Raw genomic sequence first — 22039 nt, forward strand, 5'->3', positions numbered from 1 at the left:
GCGCAAAGGTTGGGTTGACTTCGTAAAGCGGGTTTTCCATCACGTGCACAGCTTTATCTAATCTTATCTCTACCCCTAAATCCTACCTTTATTCGTGGCACTACTGTAGAAGGGCCTACGCCGTCGCCAATGCGCTGATCAAGGAAGGGAGGAGGAGAAGAAGATTCTGTAATTTCTCCGATTACCTATCATATACATCGTACTAAAGTGAAACCATTCACAGCTAGGCATGATACCAGGCAGTGCAAAATTGAATGTCCAATCCAGCCGACTATATTATGCAAAACAAAGACCCCTATGCAGTTCAGTGTAACGCCTGCCATCTACTCAATGAGAATGGAAGTAAAGTTCGGAGCATGCACCCGGTCTTAAGGGTCCATAGATGCGGGCCAGGCATTGTCAGCTGGACACAATTGAACCGGTGTGGTTAGACTGACCGGAGGAATTCGACAAATACCACTCAAAACAATTGAATTTCTTCATAAATCTACCAACATCAGCTTCAAATCTGACCCATTACTGTAGTTGACCGCCAAAACCATCTCTGAGTGATTTGTACGATTTTTCAATGATGGATGCTTTCCTTGTGCTGCGTGGCGTAATTTTGCATTGGAATGGTTTTGCACTCAACGTAATACCCTGTTTATTGTTCACATGAACTAACTCGTGAGCACTTCTTATCAAAGTGGACACTCACGTCAACAAATTCATTCTCAATATCCCATTTTGGCGTCGAAGGGGCGGTACTATCAATAGAAGCGAAGTCGAATGCCCAGAGAAGACGCATGACAGCCAGATTCTAAAGTAAAAAGAGTTTGAAGGTCAAAATAGCAAGTAGTCGAGCGTATGATTTACAATGTTGGTATTAGCAAGGTGCATTCCAGGACATAACCTCTTGACACAACTTGTTAATATAGAAAACGCTATTGTTATTGCGATTAAACTGACCTTTCCACTTCCGAAGGGCAGTGTTGTACGAGTGTAACCCGTACCATCGGGTAGTCCCGACATAGTACCATCTGGCGATAGCAGATACCTCTCAGGCCAGAATGCCTCAGGTCGTTCATAGAGCTCTAAGTCACGATCTCGTCAGTACAAACTGAAAGGCATAACAAGAAGGTTAAAGTGTACTTGGATCCCGACATATCCCAACTGGATGACAGTTACATTAAGTTAACATTGGCGATATAACTCAGTACCAAGCACTATGACTCACAGACATTGATGAGAATGGGTGTTTTTCTGGGGATGATATATCCTCGATACTATTCAGATGATTGTGAGCACGATGTGTCGTGGTAATAGAGAAAAGGGTCAGGATATCACCTCCGAGTCATCAACAGAAGCGTGCGGGATGGAAGTCGGCGCAGTGGGCAGGAAGCGATGAGTCTGATAGTGACAAAGGTGAATTCAACGGAGTTCAGATACATTCCAAGTAAGTAACGCACCTCTTTGATGATGGCTTGAACATAGGGCATGGATTTTATATCGTTGGAATCTGGAAGTCTGTCTCCAACGGCATTATCCACCTCAGCTTGGGCTTTCTTTAATACCGCTGGGTATTTTACCAGACATAGAATGAGATTCTGCAAAAATGAGGCAGTAGTCTCTGCCCCTCCATCTAAAAGGACCCCGCAGATGTACCTGTGCACAATGAAATGAAACAAAGTTGGGCACAGACAAATGATTGAACTTGTTCGGACATACACAATGGTATCACGTTCCAGTGCTAGATCTTCTTGCTGTTCCAACATCTTCGCAGCGAAGCACTCGTCGATCATTCCCGCTCTCTTCCGCCTCTCAACCTCGCGAAATAGTTTGAAATAAAGAGAACACTGCATAGCTTGTATCTTCTTCCACATTTTCTTCCAGGGAGCCCATCGTTCCGGTACGTACATGAGAGCAGGAATAAAATTGACCGGCACTGATTCGGGAGAGAATACTCTGAAAATTTGCTCGATATACTCCCTAAAGGCAATCACAATAGGGGAGTCGTGTTCTGAGGTGCGCTGCCCAAAGACAATGGTCGTAATAAACGAGAGCATTGAGCGAGTGATATGGTTGTAGAGGGCCTAGTAACTTGGTTAAGAAAGTATAGAAATAGATATCATTATTCATGCGTACCTCGGGTTCATGCAAGATGTCGTACAACAACTGTGTTGTTTCCATGTCTGCAAGAGGACAATACTTCTGCACGGCTTGAGGGGATACCAGAGGTTGAATAACCTTTCGGGTTATCTTCCAGAAGTGGCTCTCTATTTTATTTACAGTATTCAAGATGAATGCGGCCGGAATCCGGAAAGAAACTCACCAGCAGGGGATGCTACAATGTAACGACCACCTGTTACTGCATCCATACCCAGAAATACAGGGCGGGAGGCAAACTCGGCGCTGCGGTCATCCAAGAGCTCCTTGACTGTCTTCATATCGGAAACTACAACGATTGCTCCATTCAGGACTTTGAGCTTTGAACAGTAGATATGATTAATATCCCGTAGAGGTCATTCAACACGAACCGACGTACTGAGAAGATGCCGTCATAGTGTGTACCCCACTCTGCCAATCTGAGTGCGCATCAGAACAACTCCAGACAGAGGTCAAGAAACCTATACATGCTTGATATAGGGAAACTTTGTGGGAAGCAGGTGGGCGTTTCCCAGGATCGGAACTGTTGGTGGACCAGGAGGGAGTGTATCCTCTCGACGACCGAAGCGTAGGACTTTGAAGAACAGCCAAGAAACTCCACAAAATACAGCAATAGTGACAATATCTGACATCTGGAAATTAGAATGAATGTTGTCCCCAATTGCGCTGCCTATTACTGAGACGAATGCCTGAACGCAGGGGAATTCCAATGAGTGCCAGTCGTTCGCCTCCGACTACTTATAATTACGCCACAAACGACTTTACTCACGGTTCAACGGATTCCGCTAACGTTGGCACGAAACAGTTGCATTTCGAAGGACATTAGGGGAAAATACTGTATGTAATTTTATACATTTGAATAAATTGGCTGATGGCGGCGCCTTCCGCGTCATTCCCAATGTCAGTACTGCTAGAGATCTTTATTATTTCTAATGATGTTATGCAACAATTTATTACATATCCAGAATTGAAACGCGGAGTTTTCTCGGTCAATGTCGACGAGGCCGGACTAAGACGCACCAAAACTAGAACTGTGTATGATATCACCCGAATTTTCAGGCTCGGTCGAGCATCGCAGATTAAGTTGTAGTTTATTGTCACTTTATCTAAACTTATCTCAACCCCTAAGTCTAACGCAGCCGCGCCCATTAGTATGTCAAATCAAAACGAAACCTCAAAAGCGAATTAACTCCAATCAGATTCCATGCACAAGTCAAACTGAATTCATCAAAGCCATAGTCATATAATCAGCCAAAAAGAAATACAAAAGACGTTTTGCCAGCTCATATCTCGCGCCGCACTATCATTCAATCGTTCATTTTTACTTTCGTTTGTTCCTTTTGTGCTCACAAAACTACCCATATGTCTTCAGAAGTTCAGAACAAACATTCTTTACTTTCATCTTTGTTTCGCAGTGTTCATATATCATTCTGAAAATCCATGTCGGATGCAACGAATACCCCTCTGCATCGCACGCAGCCTGTGGCATCCATTAACACCAACGCCGAAAGGTAAGCAGTCACCCGGATACCCCGCCAAATATTTCTCACCATCATCCATCTAGTAACACACTCGATGTCTCATTCCTTGCCTGTTGGCCAGGAGGTTCTCGTATTCAGAGTCCCGGCCCTCTACCACGGTACCAATGATTTACACACTCAGAACATTGGTCTCCCATACACCGCATGAATCTGGCAGATAGACCAACATCCCAGAGCGTGAGCGACATGGCCGAAGAAAGAAGCGACGCGGGACTCATGGACACCCCTTTCCCCTCATCATCCCAAGCCGCATACAAACGGCAGCACGCGAAATACTGTCGTTGCAGAGCGTTGTCATTGCGCTGCCAGACTTTGAGAAGGGCATGGAATGGACTGCTTCCATCATGCTTCACTCACCAATTTGGAACGCCTGGATACTCCCAGTCAAACGCCGACCTTGGACACGACAATCCGGGGATGTTGGGATTTGCATTTGCAAGTACACTTGTGCTATTTTGATGCACATTTCATGATGGTCGATTCCTTCTCCCAAGCGCGCCAGGCAAATCAGGACTGTTATGTTAGTGGTGTCAAAGGAGTGCCAGAGTGATGCGCAATCAAAGGGGTGTTTGTCTCTGGGTGGGATTTACTGATTATCTAGATCCAAAACACTCCGAGTATGTATGTTGGATGTCTGGGTTTTTTTTTGCTGTTAATGTAGTCGCTTGTTTCGTTGGTAGTCACACTCACAGTTTCTACAATGGAACCACTTAAATTTGAACCATCTTCATTCTTATTTTCTTCAATACTTGCATTTGCATCGCTAGCGCATTCTGAGTAATGTATCTGGCCATCAAAATAATGAACCATGTACTTGCTTGAACGCGCGCACTCCGCCCGGTGGTGAGGATAGACTTGTGGCGTCGAGCATCTCCGCCAGACAGCCATGGTCTTTCATAGTTACCCCGCAGCTGTTGTGTTTCAACATTGTCCGTCGTGAGTATATGCAGAGATGGTGGCGGTGAATGAAAAGCCTCAATACTAATGCCCATTTCGGCCCACGTAGGATGAAAGGCGGAATCGGTCTCGGGGGGTCGGGGGGACGTTGTTTATCTAATCTTATCAGCTTCCAAACTCCGCTTCAAATGAGCGTGCGCGTTACCAATATTCTCACAATTGTCAATGTCAATGTCATGAGTATTGATTGTGTCACGCTACTAATTTAATGCCACCCAGCTGATGATAACCGTGAAGCTGTTACGTACGGCGCCAAAGTAGTATACAACCATCGAAATCGTACCCAAGGACATGATCGGGGAGCCAATTATCGACACATTCAAATCGCTGTAGTAGACGTGAACCAACGAGCACTGCGGGCGCCGACCGCTGTAAGTTAAACATACAGCAGAAAACTTACATGTCTTATGTAAGTTTCGCTGTAAGTTCAGCATACAGTACACGTGTATGAAAAACAAACACTCGACAAAGACATATTGTGTTTGGTGGCTGCATGCTGACCAAACACAATTGCTGTTAGTGGACTGTAAATAAAATAAACACCTAAATTACACAAATTGTGTTTGTCCGGTGTTAGTAAAACATACACATTTTCTGTAAATGACACAAACAGCACTTGCTGTAAGTAAAATTTACACACAAAGAACACTATTTGTGTATGTCAGACTTACACCATTAAATGAATTGAAAAACTTGTGTAAGTATAATATACACAAATTGTTTTCTTTGTGTGTAATTTTTACTTACAGTAAGTGCTGTTTTGGTCATTTACAGAAAATGTGTATGTTTTACTAACACCGGACAAACACAATTTGTGTAATTTAGGTGTTTATTCTATTTACAGGCTACTTACAGCAATTGTGTTTGGTCGGCATACAGCCACCAAACACAATACGTCTTTGTTAAATTTTTGTTTTCCCGACACATATGCTGTAAGTTGAACATACACCTAAACTTACATAAGACATGTAAGTTTAGTGCTGTATGTTTAACTTACAGCAGTCGGCGCCTGCAGTGGAGTGACACAATTGAATTTCAAATTTATTGTAACAGCTTCTCTAACAAATATAGGGCAACAAATGACTTTCCATAACAGTCAAAAATCTCTTTGTGCCACTCATTGTCTGCCTGCGTTGCCATACAATTAGCCATGTGTTATAAAATACAAACACCTTTAAACTCTTCACCTTTATCACCTTCTAAACGAAGTAAAATCGACGGTGTCAATGCGCGGATTGGCCAAGACATGGTTTTTTGTTACTCTGTATGGTGTCTGCGGCCTGCGCTGTTCCCTCCTACGGCAGGTCTGCTTCAAACCAGCCTTCTAGGGTAATATCCCTCGCGCTAAGCGAAACCAATCCACCTAGTTTTTTTTCTGTATAAGTTTCTGCGCGATGGGGGGATTTCTACATCACCTTTACCCTTATTGAACATCTTCAATCAAGTCATCCGACTTATCCTTTCCCCTACAAGTCCACTAACTTTCTAAACTTTCTATCTCACCTCATATAACTCATTATCATTGTATCATGCCTGCCAAAAGAACTGCGCGCCGTGCCACACGCGGTGGAAAGAAGTCGAAGGTATCGTCATCACGTGATTCTTCTTATTATTCACTGGACTAATTGTTCTTGCGTCTCCCTTCAGACAGGACGAAGTGATCCTTGTATCAAATGCGGCAAAGTACTGAGCCGACAATCTGATATGAAACGGCACATGCGGAGACACGGAAAAAGGTAAATCTTATTTAACATTCCCCTTTGTACAATTGGCTTATATTATTTGTTCTAGACAATTCAAGTGCGAAGAATGCAAGTTTGCGTCTCATACGCCCTGCGGATTAAAGGTCCACATAAGGACGCAACAGTAAGCAACCAACGAATATATTTACATCTTGTACTCACCAGTTTTTGTTGTAGCACTGGAGAAAAGGATTATTGTCCTTTTGACGGTTGTCTGTACGCGACTGGAGACCCTGCCCTTATGTATCGTCACAAACGTAACGTACACCCGGAGTTCGTACCTGCAACCCGCGCTGCCACCATCCCTACAGCCGCAGCGTACAGCGGCAACGAGTCCTTCTCATATCGTCATTCCTCCCCGTTCCGGCCGCCCATCGACACGCTCTCCGACCTTTCGGCACTTTCTCCCCTTACATACTCCGATGCCGGTTCCCCGGGCACTCTGTCATCCATCCACTCGGAGATTCCATCATCTCCCAACACCAATGCGATGGATATTCATCAAGAGGAAAGGTACCGTGTTGCATATGCAAGCATGGAAGAGATGAACAGGCCCAGGCACTCTTACATGTGCGAAGAGCAACTTCAGTACCCAAACACAATGCCTTTCAACTCGTTTAGTTACCAAACTACTCCTGGATATGAGGCTGTCGGCTTCCCGGCCGAGTTCCATGCAAACCAGGTTTGCAATTCTTTCATGTTCCCCCCTCTACACACCGATGACATCGACATCAGCTCGCCGGCATACGGAGATCTCACCGTCGACCCAACGTTACTCGGAATTGATGAGTACCTTAAAGCTGCATCGATGATGGACGCTTTGGACGCCACCTCTCCTTTCAACAAGGATTGGCCTTCCACTCTTCCGCAATCTCAATCTCTCTCGTCGCCTTACTTCGACTCTTGGGGTCGCTCGGTACAATCTCCTTTTGTACCCACTGGCAACATTGTGGAGTTTGATCCTCTGGCTGTCCCCTGCTTTTCGCCATCCATGGATTTCTTTGCCTCTTCTTTGTGACCATCACGGTCGATCGCGTTTTTCCTATTTATTGTATCTATTCTCTTCCTATTCTCTCTTCACCCACTGTACATAGAACAATCCATTCATCTTCATTCATATTTTATGCATTCACTTCCACATCTCATTTCATCATTTGCTTTTTCATACCATCACTTGTAGATTTGGTATGTCGGAGCCTGTCATATACATTTGCCTGCGCGGCCTTTAACACTCATACGACTATCCCTTCGAACATTCTTCATACATTTCGTTACTATCTACTTGTACTTATACTTTCACCATTAGCTCGCATCAATCAATATTGTCATCGTCTTGATGGCGATGCCGTATCTATACCATGCGAGAGCGAAATTTAATAACATTACTTTAACCAAAATGAGGATTTTGAAGACGTCAAGAAATGATACTGCTGGCAATCCAAATCGTGTACTCGAAATACCTTGGGCAGAAAGTCACACAAGAAAGCAGCGATCGACGATCAGAGGGGGGCGAGAAAAATTGATTCAGCATGCACTTCAAGCGTGAAGTGACGATACGGAAGCTTGCGTGCGCTATAAGCGCTGCACTCCGACTTGATCCTGACAGTCGCATGCGGTTCACCCAAGTCAACTTGAAGCTTCGCGCACGTCAGTTGGAGCACGGCGTGTGCGATTGAAAAAAGTGAAGACGGAGGTTCGAGAGGATGTCCCTTCGACATGTAAACCAAAAAGTGAACGGTGAGCAGAGACGCTAACGATGGCGCATTCAGGCGCATTCTGCGTCATAACACTCAGATCCACATGTTCTGCCCTCATCGTCTTCTAGTACATGTTCATGTATTGCGTCGGCGTTCTTACTTCACTTGAGACATTCTCGTGGAGTCAAACATGCAACCAGCACGCCAATTTCCTGCCGCTAAAACCGCATGCGTATCCGCGACAATGGGACGGGAACGAGGATATTGTAACGGTGAGAGCACAAGGCAGAGCGGCTTGAGCACATGTGAGTGCCGGGACAGCGGAAGACAACATAGTGTATGGCGCAGAGTACGTCCCGTATGTCCTGCGTGTTGTGAGCGCGCAAGTGCGTCGCGTGAATGTGAAAGGGTGATTGGGGTTGTGGTTGTGAAAAGGCATTGTCGTCTATGAGTGAAGAGGATATCGAGGCTCATCCAGCAGGAAAAGCTATACGAAGCAGCCAAACACACCGATGAAAAACACAATGTGCCCGTGGCGCCTTCACTACAGGTAGGTGCATCGCGTCGACTTCAAAGACTGTGTCCTGAACCGCTCAGGTGCAGCGTGACTATGAAGGGACACACGGGATTCCAGGGCAATTTCAAGTTAGTTAGGAACTAAGCGTCTACACGGCACACTGAGACCGACCACTCACCTTGTCATGACCCGCGCTGCAAACACCATCGTCCTCGCCAGGCTACCGCCACATTTCATGACCCACCCCACATATTCATAGAAGCTATAGTTCCACGGGTCGACGGATGGAATTCAGTCACTTTCAAGCTTGAGCATTTGCAGATGGCGGTTAAGTCCAAGGGGCGCGGACACTTTTTTGATGACATCGTTGAGAATCGGATGCGTAGATTCAAATTCGGGCGGAGATTGGAATTCGCATCAACACTAGCCGGGTTCACCCGACTTCGCAATGTTCGCATGGCCAGACCATTGCGCAATACTTGGTAAGTCCAAAGTAAGTCCGTCATCGATACGCATAGGGATAATGGAACTCTGATAAGACCAACAAATGTGGATTTTTTGCATGTATGTTATGTCTACTATAATATTGTAAAACGTTGTGATGTTGAACGATCATTCAGGACGTGTCTCTCCAGCGTATTTACATAAATTATGAGTACAATTACCCCGTGTGTACTAAATGATGAGTTATCCACAGAGCTGTACTCAAGCGATGGCAGTGTACAACAAATTTGATCAGCCGTTGGAGGAGAAGAACAGGTCAACGCTTTTTTTGTCAGCCGAAGTCAAACGGAGCCACTCGCAGCTATTGATCTTACTAATGATACCCATTGTTCTTCGCCGGTACAAATCATGTAACCGAAGAAGCCATTCTGTGTAGTGGGTGCTATACGGGTGATATAGCAGTTTGAACTCGTATGACACAGACAATGAGGAGCTTTTATAGCTGTCAGTGGAGTAAGTCGATAAAGAACCTCTGGAATCGTGATTTTACATGCCCACCCTCCACCCATGATCTTTTCCATAACCATGTCGCTTTTCTATGAGCAAGATATTCACGGATTGCGCGCGCGAATCGTGTATCCCATAGAATTATCTGTCTATCGCTACATCTCACTCCGCTGGGGAAACGTCGAGTTGGGAGATTGAGGATGAGCAGATACCAAAGGTATCGTACTCACACATTAATTCTTACTTGTTCACTGGACTAACGGCTCTTGTGTCTTTATTCACCAAAGGAGAAGTGATCCTTGTATCTACTGCGGGAAAGTTTTAAGCAGGCAGTCTGACATGAAACGGCATATGGCAAGATACGGGCTAAAGTAAGTCTTTTTTCATTCAATTTTTCTGAATTTACTTACACTTATTGTTAAAGAAACTTCAAATGCCCAGAGTGCACTTTCGCATCGCACACGTTGTGCGGGCTAAGGGTCCATTATAGGACGAAGCAGTAAGTTCCTGTCTATTAAATTTTCACTAGCCCTTCTTATTATTTTATGCCACAGTACCGACGAAAAGGACGATTGTCCTTTCGATGACTGTCCGTACGGCAGTGGCGATCCATCGAGCCTACACCGCCACAAGCGCGATGCGCACCCGGAGTTTGTACCCGCCCCGCGAGCCGCCACGATCCCCATTTTCGAGCTGCATATCGTGCACGGTGGCAGCGCATCCCCCTCATCAATATTTCGTAATTCGGGCACGACAACAGCCAGCTCGAATTACTCCCATCAACTCAATCTCTCATATATCCGCCCTTACTCCGCCATCACATTACACAAGCACTCCAACAACACCGTCTTCAATGTCCTCCGACACTTCGTCAATGTCGATGACAAGACTACCTTCGTTTCATGAGCTGGACATGGATAGCAGCCCAACATGAAAATGATAGGCGAGCTCGGGATAGGTTTCAGGTCTCATATGCAACCCTGGATGTAAGGTGGACAATAGCTAACCATTATTCCTGGGAGATGGGGTAATTTTTTTTTGCACCTACATTTATCTAGAATAATAACCTTCTTACATTTTGGCATTATTTGTGCTTACACCACTGTACTTTTACTATTATCAGATCTCTTAATTACAATGACTGTAACTACTTTATGCAAGCATAATTTTATTGATCTTGATGGAACAGACACATGAGATGTGGAGGTTTTCTGACAGTAAGAAGAGGTAAGAAGATAGCCTAAAAATTGGTGACTATTCAGGTTACTAAAGAAGCTACTACTATTACTTCGTCAAACAAACATGAGACATGTCACCGATTCGCCCAATCCTCTTGAATAAACATGTATCAACGAAGATTTGACCATCCAGATGCCATACAAATTCACAGTTCAAATTATTCTCGACATACTGTCCATTTTAATTAATACTTGACAACCGAAGCTAACCACTATCGGCATCAACTTGTTGATTTTCTTCCAGAGTCTCAACCCAGAAACGTTTGGGAACCAGAAAATGTACATCCAAGGATGAAACAATTCGTCAAATGACTGTGATTAGTCATGAACCAGCCCAATGGAACGAGCGGGGATGAGGTCGATGCTGACGCTGAGGACAGCAATGTTGTTGAGAGCGTCATATAATCCACACCATATCCAACAGCAATGACGAGCAGAAGCATTACTTCACAGACTGGAAACCAGAAAGAACACACAAGCTGTCGACGCTATGGAAGGATTCGGATCGAGAAGTCCGCATTAAGGCTCCAACCGACAAGATATGTACACTCGAAAAGAATCATGAAAGCGCTGCAGCGGGGAACAAAGACTCCTTCAGGACAACGTGTTCTTGTGTAATTAAGCAGCCATCAGCCATTCAACGTTCAGCCTCCAGCGTCAAACTTCAGGAGCAACAAACCAGAGAGCACACTACCAAACGTCGACTTATGTGTCAAGGACCGAATCTAACGGATAAGGCACCGTTGAGAACTCAAACTCACAGAATATACGCGCTCGCTCCACGAGAGCGTATCCCTCTCCGAGCACTATAAGCTATTCTGCTCCCGGTCCTGGAATAACGAGCACCAAAAAGGGTTTCGCGGAATCATCAGCAATATCCCTTGATGGGATGCATACAACAGCGAAATATTCTTAGGGGGTCACTCGCATGGTTTGAAGTAATGATCCCAATTGTGAATCACCGATTGATTCCGTGAAGGCCAAAACCGTCTTATTTGGGGAGCAGGAGGGGCGAAGGTGGAGGGTGAATGAATGAGTCAGGAACAGCTCCAGAACGAGAAATATGAGGAGAGACGATGGTGAATCAAAGACGTACATGAATACAAAGCACAAGGTGTCAATCACCTCTGTTGGAATGATAGTCGGCGAGCGACTTCGTTGCTAAGTCGTTATCTTTCTCTTGTAGTTTATCTTATCATATTTTTTCTAGATCATTCTACTACAGGTTCCGTAGCTACTGTAGGTACAGGTGTATAGTTACGTCGTGAATCGATATCTTTTACCACCACTGCGCATTTTACTTACAACAGGTTATGGGCCCCGAGAGGTCATAACTAAAGCTCGCTTTGTTCTAAACTCGTTCTATTCTTATCGATCTATATCTAAACTTGTACTCGACGTCAAATGGCTGACTCGACAACCGCGGAAGTCAACATCGGCGGATATCGCATCGACACACTGAAGGCCCACAATTGGATGCCGTGGAAGCGGCGCATGCTAGCAGTACTGGTGGACCTCGGACTGGAGAAATACGTGGACGGCACGTCGCTTCGACCAGGATCAGCGAAACCGAACGCACCCACGGCGGAAGAAATCGCAGCTCAGACAGCGTGGGATAAGGGAGATGCGAAAGCGCGATGCAGGATCGAACTCGCGTTAAGCGATGCGGAGATGGTACACGTCCTGGGAGCGCGCACGGCGCGCAAGATGTGGACGCAGTTGTGCACAGTGAAGGAATCCAAGGGACGACTTGGTGTTTTGGCGACACGACGAGCACTTTTCCGGGCAACCGCAGAGGAGGGATGCGACATGGCAGAGCATATCGCAAAGCTACGTCAATTCCAGGAGGAGCTGCACATCATGGGCAGCATTGTTTCGGACGAAGATTTCGTCATGATTTTGCTCACCTCGTTGCCGGAATCTTGGGAGAATTATGCGTCATCCTTTTTGGGCTCGAGCGGGAATCGTCCTACGCTCACTTCGCAAGAGCTCGTTGGTGTTCTCCTTGAAGAAGCTCGTCGTCGGAAGGAGCGTGGAGGTGATGGTGCCGGAGGGACTACGCTTCAAGTTTGTGGAGGTCAAGGGTCGTCGGATGGAAAGGGTAATGGTTCGAGGGATGGCAGCGGCGGGAAGGAGTGCTATAATTGCCACAAGATGGGGCACATTTCGAAGGATTGCTGGGCAAAGGGCGGAGGTCGTGAAGGAAAGGGTCCGAGGGGGCGGAAGACGAAGAATAGAGGGCGGACAAATCAGGCTCGGGAGGACGTCAACACTACGCTCAATGATGAGGTTGCGTACCACACGTACTCGACGTCGAACTTCTCTCGTTACGACTGGCTTTACGATTCTGCAACCACCAGTCATGTTTGTCCCGTCCGTGAAGCCTTCATCGAGTATACGCCACTCGTTAATTCCTCCGTTCGTGGTGTCGGAAAGAGTCCAGCTATCATTGCAGGCCGCGGAACAGTCATCCTCAACTTCGATGTCGACGGGCAGACGATTACTCATCGTTTGAAAGACGTTTTACACATCCCTGAAGCCGAAAATGCTTTGATGTCGCTCGGAAGGTTTGAGAGGGATGGGAGGAGCTCGTCGTTTAAGAATGGGAAGGTTCTTTTGATGGATGCGAAGGATAAGGTTATTGGAAAAGGGTCGAAACGCGGTCAGATGTATATTCTTCACGCTCGCGCTCAGCTTAATTCAGGGGAACAGGTCAACTACGTCTCGCCAAAACTCACCTGGGATCAATGGCATCGTCGTTTTGGCCATATCTCAGTGTCGTCGTTGCAGAAACTCGTCCGGAACGATCTCGTCGTTGGTCTTTCCGTGGACGAAACGTCTATTCCATCCCCATCGTGCGAGGCGTGCATCCAAGCGAAGCCACATAAGACAGTTTATTTATAACGTACATTACCTAAGATTTAATAATAAGGATATTACGTGAGACACGGTGGATTTACTTCCGCTACCTAATTAGGAGATTAGCGTGATGTACGTGTGATTTAGCCTGGCAAATCATAGCGTACATGACGTGCCATTTAGCGCTAAATGGAGCCGCCGGGTGGCCTGCGGGATCCGCGCGTCTACCTACACGGAAGAAACACGGGCCGGAAATGAGCCGGACGGGTCCATTTGCATCCCGTGTATTGCAAGCAGACGGATCCGCTTGACCCGTGTTGTGCTGTCAGACGGACCCATTCATCCATCCGCTTCTGTATTCCGACAAATATCCGCCTTGAATCGTACATTGGATGACCGTTAATATATGTAATAAGGTGTATAGATTATACTGGCAGCAAATTCCTTTCCACATACCCTGATAGTATGGATTATGCCTTTGAGCTAACCCAATCCCTCTCAAACTACATGAAGGCAAAGATAGCTAGTCGTCTTTGGCATGCAGAACTGCCTAATCAAATCCGGGAAAACTTCAGTGCTGAGACCATGTTTGAGTGCAATCTAGCTGTGGAGGTGATTTTGCAGGCATTTGAAAATCAAGGTATGCAATCAATAAGCTTTGAAAATTGAGATTAAATAATGTGTGAATGGCAGAATATACGACGTGGGATGCAGAAGAATATTTGACCCATCTCAGCGCACGTTGCACGGGTCAGAATTCTGCCGTTGAGGCTCGCCTGAAAGACCAGTTTCCTCCGGTGCATTCCACGTTACAGTACCAAACCCTGCCCGGAACTGTAATCGATAGTGCAGGCAACATATTGGTGTGGTACCTGCCAGGTATTTTGTCAGAGACAAGGGTGGTGAGTTTTAGAAACGGACCAATTAATTCCTATATTATGCGTTCTAAAGAGTAACAGGAGAGTGTGTGGAATTCATTACGGGATATTGAAACAATGATTCACAAGGCGGCACCTTTGGCCACAAGCTGGAGGGTCAATGACAGTTACTTTCGACATGAGCCAGGTTGGCTTCAACCTGGAAATCTTAACTTTTCCCCGGCATGGTTTCAGCAAGGCCATGAGGTGAGAAACTTGTTTGCTAAGTATTATACTGCCTCATATTTTCCTCAGACGTCCAACCCGCTTGAGGTCTCCTTGGACTTGTGTAATCCTATTGGACAGGAGTTTATACGAGACATGATGACATCTTCGGCTTTGCTGGGAGCCATCTTGAGCATTATACACCCCGAGCAGTACCGGGCGGGAATAAAATTTCTTCAACGGCTTGCTGCGGAACCGGAGCTCGTCCATAAGGCCAAAATATTGAAGCAAATTCTCACAATATGGAGTTCGCCCTTTGGAGTCATGACCGCCATCAGCAACCGAGATACACCGTACCATCGGGATAATGGGTCATGCTACTCATGGTACGATTTTTTGATGCCACTTGGGAAGGGTGAACATGGACGGCTTGAGCTTCCTGGCCTTGGACTTCGGTACAAGTATGATCCCATGACCCTTGTTGCAATTACCGGCAGGTTGCTTCAACACGGCGCGGTGTGCGAGGGAGATAGGGCAGTCATAGTCTATTACATGCGTAGGAATGTATTTAAAGAGCTGGGAGTCCAAGAGGCGGGATGGTCTACTACGTACGATCTTTTTGCAAATTTACCGGCCACCAACACTTTTGATTTTGAAATATGATCAGTTTTTGACTTGGAAGTTGGGTTTGGGGAAGATTTTTTTATATTTCCAAAACAAAACGGTACGAAAGCTACAGAACAACCAGAATTCTCTGTCCCAGGGTGTTTCCGACGCGCCCGCGCTGAGCTCTTCCAAGGTTACCGGAATCATCGGACTCCGCCGTCGTATTACCGGCGGAAAAGGCATCATCCGCCTCCTCTTCGATGTCCTGTGCGAGAGGTGGGCAACTAAGATTCCTCATCCCAGGGTGTTTCCGACACGTCCTCGCTAAGCTCTTCCGAGTTACCGGAAGCATCTGACTCCTCCGTCGTATCACCGGCGGAAGACTCCTCATCCGCCTCCTCTTCAAAGTCCTGTGCGAGATGCTCTAAAAACGTAGCTGGTGTAGAGGATTCAGTGGTATCGGACGTACTATCAATATCATCCTCTTCTCCCGGGAAAACAGGTCTTGACCTTGCGTTAAAAAGGAAGGCATTGCTGGTGTGTGCATTTGACGGAGGGCTGACGGAACCGGGAGTAGGCAGAGTATCTGTTGGGAGATGAATATTTGCAGTGTTGGAGGGTGGCGAATGATACCAGAGTGGATGAAAAGGTAGTTCCTTGACGGCAATAAAAGAATAAAAAATGTCGTTGATGTAAAATGAAGCGACTTTGAGCTTTGAGACCTCGAAGGACCGGGCTTGAGCCGTTATAGCGCCCCAACTGTCAGGAGAAGGGTGAACGGGATGCTGAAATTTGTATTTGGCTGAAAGCCCCTTGCCGTTAGAGAACGGGTGCTCCTTAGAGTCAATCCACATCTTCTCCAATACAGAATATCTGCCCAAGGCGGCCGAAGAAGTAGTCACTGCTTTATGGGCATTTTTCATTTTGTCCGCCACATTCCGGCGCAGGTGAGCCAACTCCCTCATTACGCCCGTTAGGATAGGCTGACCGCAGTGGGGACAGTAGGGCGGTCTGTGGTCAGAAATTGCAATTGGGGATGTTTCATCCCGCGTGTTTGCAACACGGGTCGGCGGATTGGGTTTCCCCGTGGGCGGTGAAAACGCGGAGCCGTGCTTTCCCGTCAACGCGGATCCGTGCTTCCCCAAGGTGGGGACGGATGTCCGTTCAGCCGCCTTTCCCTTGCCCTTGGGATTGTTTTCCTGATTTCTTGGAGGCCCAGAGGTAGATGAACTTGCGCCCTCCTTAGCTTCTTTCCTCTGATTATTTAGCCGGAGTACCTCTTGTTGGTATTCAGGCAGAACCACCTGGTGGGAAGGACGCAAATCAGATATAATCCACAGCAATAAAAAAACATACCTTGTTCCAAAATTCTCTTGCTTGCGATTCAACGGTAACAAAGGCAACTTGCCACTCATCGCCTTCAGCAAATCCGTCCCTCCACCAATATCCCCAGCTCTTGGTCTGATTTAAAATTTCATCATCTTCCCATGCTGACCAGCTTTGATTTAGAGATTCAAATAGAACAGCTCGATGGTGGGGAGTTCGGTTCAAAACGGCATGTACGCTCTGATTGAGAATTTCTGATATAAAAAATGGAATATCGACTTGGAATCCATTGACATAGCAGTATCCGAGTACTCTCAGCAGTATAGCCTGACGACCAGTTCTCAATACAAGATATAATCGTTCAAAATAACTGTCTTACCACCTCCAGGTCGAGCAAATACATCCATTTTTGGCGACGCACGGAGGAAACAGAGTCTCCGTTTGCAATGAACAAACGGTATCCGGCATGGATCCGTGCACCACAAATATGGACATGAACTTTGGCCAGAGCACGTCGCTCATCATAGGTAAGGAGATGATGTTCGTCCTCGACAGGAGGTTTAAAAAGCCGCGGTAAGTGCATGAATTCAACGAGATGGGATACAACAAGAATGTTCAAAGAACTGGTTAATCTGTAATTATAAATCTCCACACGGACGGATACTCCGGGTTAATTTGACGGAAGACCTTATCCGCGGCCCGCCCCAGATCATTCCACATGGCAATCTGCTTTTGAGCATTTGCCCTGTGACCAACTAACCTGTCAGGAACAAAATCATGCCGTGCACGCCATGTCTTTGCCATATACACATAAAATCTGACAGTCCATTCCATTTCCTTTTTTGTCAAGGCCAGCTCCTCTTGCCATCTATTCCTCTGAGCTCGCGCGCGGAGCCAGTTTAGCCTAAAGACTAAGAAGCCCTTGAGAAAAAAATTAGAAATACAAATAGCAGTACTCACACTCATTAACGTATAATTGATTATCATTGTCCAGGCCCTGACGGGATCTCCAAATCCAACTTAGACGGTCCGAGCTTCCTCCGCGAATGTTCGGATCCGACACGGCATTACTATGCTTGCAATCATGGACTTGCAGAATGGGATATTGTTTCCGAATATTATCCTCATCTCGCACGCCAGCAGATAAATAGATCATCTTCTGACGGTTTGTGTTGTAGAGTCGCCGGTGCAATTTCCAGGAAGCATTCAAAAGCTTGACGCCATCCCAAGCACGAGTCCCCATATAGATGGAGTCGGCGGTCCGAACCTGATATTTATACTGCCAAGAAAGCTGGATCAAGGCTGACCGGACCGCTTCCAGACAGTCCTCTGCGTGGCCATGTCTTATTTGAAGTTCAAGTTTGCGAAGCCCTTTTAAAATGAGGTTTGTTCCCGCGTCAAGGCCGTCAAAGAAATCTTGTTTGACGGCGGAGGGAAACAGAAGCGGCTGTCGTTCTGGATCCGCGCGGGTAATGTTGACATTTCCAAGATCAGGATCGTCGTTGTCACTGACTTCATAGTCAAGTATGGGAGCGATGTCCCCTTGAATATCCTCCAAGACATCTTCGCCCATGAAGGTCATAGCGGATCGACAGAAGGCTTCAACGCGGGTCCGCATGGAGCGACGTTTATTGACCAAGTCAAGTTTCTGCGCGGTGGAAGGATGCTTTCCGAGCTTTCTGACATGGTCCCTGAGCTCCAATCTAAAAGCATGTTAAATTCTGTAGGATGCAATTGAAATAATCGTACTGCGCTTGCTCCAGTTTTAAGCCGGATGATATCCATGCTGCCTTTCCAGTAGCACCATTAGATGTAAGTTCCATATTTGAAAGATGCAATTCAATTTCTTGGCGTCCAGCAGCCGTTTTCACTTTGCTTGCCATTACCTTGCCAACAGCGTCGGCCACACCTTGTTCTCGGTCCGCTTCTGCTTTTGAAATTTCATCTTCCCAAGTGTTGATGAGCCCGGAATCTTGTTGATCCGTGATACCCCTATAAAATCGGTCTGTGATTCCGGACTGTTCCCGTGCCCGTTTGAACTTTGCAGCAATTGTTGCAGCCATATTAATGGTCTTCTTCCAGTTGGAATCCCCCATGTGGTCGTCCAAAACCTCTGCTCGATGGGCAGTGGTAGCGGAACGTGTACTCCGGGATGTGTCATTCAACACGGACCACAACGGCTCCAGGATTTCTCCGTCAATGATTCCCACACCCGGGACATAGGTGGATGCGTAGTTGTAAAGACATTCCGTCTTGTGCCCGTGGACGTGAAATAAACCAATTGCAAAAATCATTTTAACAGAAGGTGGCCAATGCATTTTTGTGGACTCTGAGAGACGCCTTGCCAAGTTAACGCAATATTGACAGTTTATATCGTAGATTTCCAAATGTTTTGTGATTCCCTGTGTGTTGGTAGTTTCCCTGGCCTGAGTCAAAGACCAATCCATGTGCATCTGCTTTTCGCCTTTGTCAAAATCGACAACGCTGGATGGACAGAAGCATCCGTGCCTAGCGCAAGCGTGTGCCCCAATTCCACGTACTCTCTTACCCGGGCTGACTCTGTTTTCAGCTTTCTGGGCGTGGTAGTTATGACATGTTTGTTCCTGATATTTTTTTACACGGAGGATAAGCCATCCGCCGTGGAAGATTTTTTTGACACGGAAGGGAAGCATCCGCCGTGGAAGATTGTGACACGGAACGTAAGCATCCGCCGTGAAAGATAAATCATGGTAGATAACGCACCCGTTTATAACGTGGAGCAAGAGAAATTGCTTCCTTGATGTGCTCCTTGTATGGGCCCGGAGCAGTCATGTATCCTTCTCCAACGCTCAACCAAACATCGTCTCCCTCGTTTTTCTGATTGAGGTGATCTGCTTTGAAATTACCATCTGCAACATAACTACGTATGTACAGATTGCTATTTGCTGTTAATTGCAGTCACCCTTGAAGAATAACTAAAACTTGCCTGTCAGCATCATCAATCCAGGTATCAGGTAGGTTTATTCCAGGCTGTGGACAGGCGGGGCAGAATAAGGCCAACTTCCCTCTCCTATCTTCAACTTTGGGATGATCCTCGGTCCGCGTCATTTGTGGTGCAGGCGGACCATCTAATCCGCCGTGTCCCAGAGACGGGTCCGTTGACATTCCGACTTCTTGAGACGGACTATCAGATCCGCCGTCAATTGGATCAGATACATTAATACCCATCCTCTCTGGTGATGAATCATGGCAATGATGATAGTAAGGGACCACCGCTTCTCTTGTATGCCCTTCTCCGTATTGTCGTCTCAGGACAAGGTCCCTGTATTCTCTACTAAGCCTTCTCAATTCACGATAGCGGTTCAGCACCTTTTTTGGAAACGCTGGCAAAGTCAGTCTTCGCAACTTTTGGTAATACTGATAAGCCGACGTTTTGCACTCGAGGTTGTCCATCCGAAAGTCCTCAAGGACCTCAACTGTGAACACAGTTTGAACGTTTTCAAAGCTGGCTGCAAATAATCCCATCTCCAGATACTGTAAATTGATAGACGGAAGGCGGACGGACCGGCATGTGCATGTTCGCACGGGCAGATAATGGACTCCGGAGGTGTGCACAATTGCCTTGAAAGGAATTCCATTGTTGTCTGCTGCCTTTGGACGAGGTTGGTCCAGATAGGTTGTATCGACTTCCTCGAATAGATCATCGTCTTCATCGTCTCCATCGTCCAGCTCAACCAAATGGGGTACCTCCGGGTCCGCCAGAAGCTGAGCCGTAAAGGATTCTTGGTCATTGCTCGCAGGAAGCGGATCCAGGTCCAATCCGTGTTCATCCTCAAAGATGGGCAAATTGTTTCCGCCGTGCCCATGACTCCCGGATGAATTGTTTCCGCCGTCGCATCCTAGATGGCTCGGATCCGTGGGATAAGGACACCGCTTCCCATTATGACCCAAATACAACTTGACACCCACTTCCCACAGAGCTCCCGGACGGAAATATAGACCCGTCCACTTCTCAACGCGGTGGAAAGGTGTAAATTGATGGTTTCTTCGCAGGCATTCAGAACACAAAATTCTAGAGCCAAAGCATTGGCAACATCTCCACACTCCAGACATTCCTTGACATTGCTGACACCGTCCATTCAGATCCGGATCCGGGGCTTCTCCTCCAATCATTGTTCCAAGATACACCTCTCGTTTCGGGAGCCATTCCCTCAGGTAATCATTTTGAGACTGGATAGGTAAAGTCATCCTGATCATTCTACTGAAAACATGTTAAAACATACCTTTCCTCCCGTTCTGTCGTCATCTAGCTGTCTCAGGTTATCAAGTACCTGCTGATCAGTTAGATCTCCCGGATAATGAGGTATTTCTTCTTCCAGAATGTTGTGTTCATGGTTTTGGAAAGAGTAAGTCGTTGTTTGAGGGAGGTTTGTTGATGATGATTCTGCAGGAAGTTTGTGGATCCTCGGCCGCCCTCTCTTTCGTTTCTTGGCCCCACTAGACCAGGAGGCCTCCCGAACATTGGGAAACTCCTCATCCGATCCCCTATCAGGTACTTTCTTGAAGCCCATGGATGTTGGAAACAAAGAGTCTGACAGCCTGTGAGCGCAGATCTAAATGTAGTATAACATGTTTATTTCTGTAGATAAATTTCCCTCAATTATGCCGTTTTAAAGAGGAGAAAAATAGCTTTCATATGACTTATCTTGCAGCATATTTGGATGAGTGAGTGAAATGTTATGAACAAAACTTAATCCAGAGATGCACAAAATGGACGTGATCCCATCATAAATGTACAATATGATGCAGAACGACCCTTTCAGAACCACACTTTGGAGTGTTTTTGAAATATCTTTTCACTGGCTGGCCCCTCATTCCTCCGGCGTATATCATATGAAAGATATTTTTAATAGCTACCGAATGACATTTTTTGTAGAATGTGAATCCTCGTATTTAAGGAGATATTCTCAATATACTAGAAAATGTGTCAAAATGAGCTCACTGGGATCATTATATTTTTTGAAAAAAATTATGCATTTGAATACCTCTCATGGTCTCTGAGATGACTGCCGTTTTGGGTTTCACAAGTTTTGGGTGAGAAGACGTGAATTTGAATTTTGTGTTTCTGTATCTTTACAGCCATCTAACAAGAATTTAAAACCTTGTAAGATTATCTTTATATAAAGCGCTAAATGTTTACAAAATTTCATGTTTATTGATTGAGTGCAGAGGGAACTATTGCAAAATCATGAGGTCAATGTATGTGACAGCAACCAGCATGCTTTGATCATCGTGGCCAACGATGAAGCGGGATTACCTGATTGGGAAAAATATGACATCACATCATTCATTTAGTATGATCGGAAGCTTATTTTATCTCCGTATGACGTGAGATTTGA

The 22039-nt window shown here is 46.1% G+C and overlaps 5 protein-coding genes across 5 annotated transcripts; 3 read left to right on the forward strand and 2 right to left on the reverse strand.

Annotated features, from left to right (window-relative positions):
* Positions 1–516: 516 nt before the first annotated feature.
* On the reverse strand, positions 517–2777 carry JR316_0011988 (Cytochrome P450 monooxygenase; the record flags this gene model as incomplete). The annotated part of the gene is made up of 12 exons (XM_047897629.1): positions 517–639; positions 698–799; positions 856–894; positions 949–1085; positions 1217–1265; positions 1327–1389; positions 1449–1644; positions 1708–2072; positions 2125–2255; positions 2312–2465; positions 2525–2554; positions 2613–2777. The coding sequence occupies 12 exons, from the start codon at positions 2775–2777 to the stop codon at positions 517–519; spliced, it is 1554 nt and encodes a 517-aa protein (XP_047744038.1).
* A 3395-nt stretch (positions 2778–6172) lies between these two features.
* Positions 6173–7403, forward strand: JR316_0011989 (uncharacterized protein; the record flags this gene model as incomplete). Its single annotated transcript, XM_047897630.1, has 4 exons — positions 6173–6226; positions 6291–6379; positions 6435–6509; positions 6563–7403. The coding sequence occupies 4 exons, from the start codon at positions 6173–6175 to the stop codon at positions 7401–7403; spliced, it is 1059 nt and encodes a 352-aa protein (XP_047744039.1).
* Positions 7404–9901: 2498 nt separating this feature from the next.
* On the forward strand, positions 9902–10456 carry JR316_0011990 (uncharacterized protein; the record flags this gene model as incomplete). The annotated part of the gene is made up of 4 exons (XM_047897631.1): positions 9902–9921; positions 9975–9992; positions 10041–10049; positions 10105–10456. The coding sequence occupies 4 exons, from the start codon at positions 9902–9904 to the stop codon at positions 10454–10456; spliced, it is 399 nt and encodes a 132-aa protein (XP_047744040.1).
* A 3656-nt stretch (positions 10457–14112) lies between these two features.
* On the forward strand, positions 14113–15392 carry JR316_0011991 (uncharacterized protein; the record flags this gene model as incomplete). Its single annotated transcript, XM_047897632.1, has 4 exons — positions 14113–14287; positions 14341–14549; positions 14607–14771; positions 14820–15392. The coding sequence occupies 4 exons, from the start codon at positions 14113–14115 to the stop codon at positions 15390–15392; spliced, it is 1122 nt and encodes a 373-aa protein (XP_047744041.1).
* Positions 15393–15619: 227 nt separating this feature from the next.
* JR316_0011992 (uncharacterized protein) lies at positions 15620–21211 on the reverse strand (the record flags this gene model as incomplete). The annotated part of the gene is given in 11 exon segments (XM_047897633.1): positions 15620–16639; positions 16692–16988; positions 17041–17293; positions 17320–17406; positions 17422–17572; positions 17622–18364; positions 18411–19264; positions 19404–19560; positions 19603–20685; positions 20773–20870; positions 20924–21211. The coding sequence occupies 11 exon segments, from the start codon at positions 21209–21211 to the stop codon at positions 15620–15622; spliced, it is 5031 nt and encodes a 1676-aa protein (XP_047744042.1).
* Between the last annotated feature and the right edge of the window lie 828 nt (positions 21212–22039).

Source organism: Psilocybe cubensis, chromosome 11 (assembly GCF_017499595.1).
Source record: "Psilocybe cubensis strain MGC-MH-2018 chromosome 11, whole genome shotgun sequence".
NCBI classification, from domain to species: domain Eukaryota; kingdom Fungi; phylum Basidiomycota; class Agaricomycetes; order Agaricales; family Agrocybaceae; genus Psilocybe; species Psilocybe cubensis.